General features: G+C 46.6%; 1 protein-coding gene across 1 annotated transcript; it reads left to right on the forward strand.

Moving 5' to 3' along the window:
* The first annotated feature begins 2,461 nt into the window (after window positions 1–2,461).
* On the forward strand, window positions 2,462–3,012 carry LOC112628304 (ribonuclease 8-like). The gene is given in 2 exon segments (XM_025391041.1): window positions 2,462–2,714; window positions 2,717–3,012. Coding segments are annotated over 2 exon segments (549 nt in total).
* The last annotated feature ends 242 nt before the right edge of the window (window positions 3,013–3,254 follow it).

Below are 3,254 nucleotides of genomic sequence, written 5' to 3' on the forward strand. Positions count from 1 at the left end.
GTAGCAGGTAAGTAAATATTTTTTTATTTGATTCTATATTTGACTTTTCCTGTATTGGAGCCAATATATTTTTCCCAGCCTCAAATGTTGTAGGCCCTTGGAAACCTCCCAGATTCTAAGCACTGAGCTTCTAGTGCTTAATGGATAAAACAGCCCTGAGGCTGTGGCAGTGGGGAAAACTCATGACGAATGACTAGGATCAAAATACACAATCAAAGGGACCCCATCCCCAGGCCTCTGTGAGTGAGGCTGGCCAGCTGCATGGGCCAGCACCTACTTGAGGGAAAGCATGTTTGCAACTTAATTGGAATCAGAGCTTGCAAATTCTCTGGTCAGTCATCTTGGTTGGCAGTAAATGTTTAGGCCAACTCTGGTCTCCTGGTGCCATCCCCACCCTCTCACTTCAAAGCTTGGCAGCTTGGGTCTGTAACTGTTAATGAATAATCACTTGGTAACCCTTCCATCCCAATGGGAGAGGCTCAGCTGAGGGCCTGCGAGAGAGAAATGACTTCCTGGGGCAGGGGTGGGAGGGAGCAGTGGAGAGGGAGGGAAAGATTTGTTCCCTGGTGCCCAAGTCAACTGCTTTCTGGGTAATGTTTTCCTGGGTTCAAAAATTAATGTTTTGTTTGCTTTGTGGGGAGGAGTGCACGAAGCGATCCCTGCTGTGGAAAAGGTGAGTTCTATTGGCAAAGAAGGCTCCTCCACCATGTTTGCCTGAGATGACAAACATCTCAGAATTTTTACATTCAGAAATGCAGGTACTAGGAGCCTCAGTGAATTTTGCCACTTCGGAGAGCACTTTATCCCCAAGGCAGAGAAGTTACACAAATCCCAGAGGCTGAGAGATGGAGCAGAGTCCAACACACTATCGCCGACCTGAGAAACCGCAGGGCAGAGCAAGTTCCCCAGCTGCAGTCATTTGCTTTAACCGTGGACAATTTTCACAATATCTGCTTACCACCCCTATTATATTAATAATACGCTAAGTATACATTCACTCATTTATTTTAGATAATTCTTTACAAATGAAACGGAGTAATGCCACCTTTCAAAGAATATTAGTGTTACTTCGTAAACAGAAATAAAAATAAATATAATGAATATCATCTAAGTTTTAAATATTCTATCCAGATACTGTTTTCAGCTGAAGACTCAGCCTGAGGCCTATTGTTGTTATTGAAAAGGAGGAGAAACAAAGACTGGAAAGTGTAAAAGAATTCACCTTCTTGCTCTAAGAGGAGACTTTCTCTTAAACGTTTTTACAAGGGTCTGAAGAAATTAAGGCAATGTGCACACACCACCTAAACCCACAAACAGAGACACACTCACTATGCTGTGCTCCTATGGGAAACTCTTTACTCTTCCCTTTTTAGCTTGGCACCAGCCCAAAGGGATGGATTGAACATCAGGAAGCTCTTAGCCCCAGCTCTGCCACTCACTTGGTGGCCTTGGAAAGGGCACTTGCCCTTTCAGGAACTCAAGCTCCCTCATCTTTAAAATGAGGGAGTCAACTGAGATGATCCCTAAGGTCCCTTCCAGCCCTGACCTTCTATCCTTCCAAGACATTCTCCAGCAGGGCAAAATGTCAGGCGTGGAAAGAACCCAACTCGCCATACTGCTTTGCCAGCTGAAGCAGCGATCCCTTCACTAGGAGTGACCATTTTTTCTAACTTCAGTGAGAAACTGGACCACAGAATGGGAAGGAATGCATTTGACTCCACGACCTTAATATCAACTCTTTCAGGGACACCTGAGCTAGCCCAGCAGAGTGGGGTATGGACTTTTCACATGTTTTTCTTCAAGATTTAGTTTCTCTTAGCTGGGCACGGTGGCTCACGCCTGTAATCCCAGCACTTTGGGAGGCTGAGGTGGGTAGATCACCTGAGGTCGGGAGTTCGAGACCAGCCTGACCAACATGGAGAAACCCTGTCTCTACTAAAAATAGAAAAAAGTAGCTGGGTGTGGTGGCGCATGCCTGTAATCCCAGCTACTTGGGAGGCTGAGGCAGGGGAATTGCTTGAACCTGGGAGGCGGAGGTTGCAGTGAGCTGAGATCACACCATTGCTCTCCAGCCTGGGCGACAAAAGCGAAACTCAATCTAAAAAAAAGAAAAAAAAATTTAGTTTCTCTTTGTGATTTCTCAGAGTCTCAGAAAAGATACCTGGGAGTGTGGGGAGAATAGGAGTTGGGGCACCTGAGAGGTCCTGGTTAAAATTTCGTATTCGACACACTCTAGCTGTGGGATGATAGGGAATTTTCTTACCTTTTCTGAGCCTCATTTTATTCATATATATATATATGAAAGGTAACCATACCACATAAAACTGTTGTGAGGGGTAAACAAGATAAGTGTTTATTAGAGGCACAAAAAGGCACATTATCGGCTGGTACTAAACAATAGAATGCCAGGGGTGTTCAATATTTTAGGCTGCACATTGCCCTAAAATAACTGACTTAGGGTATGAAATTCTTAGAAGGACTAGCAAGGCTCCCCCAAGATGACCTATTCATCCACCTACCTCCCCTCTCTGTTCCACTGTCTCCCTTAGGAGAGATGGCATCGGCCAGAGCAGGATGCTGCCCCTTGCTGCTGCTGCTGCTTCTGGGGCTGTGGGTGGCAGAGATCCCAGTCAGTGCCAAGTCCAAGGACGTGACCTCATCTCAGTGGTTTAAAACTCAGCATGTGCAGCCCAGCCCTGAAGCATTCTACTCAGCCTCAGTAAGTACACAGAATGGTGCAAAGACCTCAACACCTTCCTGCATGAGCCCTTCTCCGGTGTGGCCACCACCTGCCAGACCCCCAACATAGCCTGCAAGAATCGCCATAAAAACTGCCACCAGAGCAGCAGGCCTGTGTCCCTGACCATGTGTGAGCTCACTTCAGGGAGGTACCCAAACTGCAGGTACAAAGAGAAACACCTGAACGCACCTTACATAGTGGCCTGTGACCCTCCACAACAGGGTGACCCAGGGTACCCACTTGTTCCTGTGCACTTGGATAAAGTTGTCTAAGGCCTGGCGCCCACATTCCACCTCACACTCTGCAGACTGTACACTGCTGCTTTTCCTCCCTCCAGTTCGTTATTAATCCTTGCTCCTCGTTGCAAATGCCATTTCCTTCACACACACCCAACCTCACATAGTCTTGGTTTCTTAGGGAGTTTTAAAGACACTTCAAAGGATGAGGGAAGACAGCAGATTCTCTTCAGCCTTTCATTGTAGCTTACTTTGCAGCCCTTCCAGAGTCAAGCCCT

Source organism: Theropithecus gelada, chromosome 7b, assembly GCF_003255815.1.
Source record: "Theropithecus gelada isolate Dixy chromosome 7b, Tgel_1.0, whole genome shotgun sequence".
NCBI lineage: Eukaryota > Metazoa > Chordata > Mammalia > Primates > Cercopithecidae > Theropithecus > Theropithecus gelada.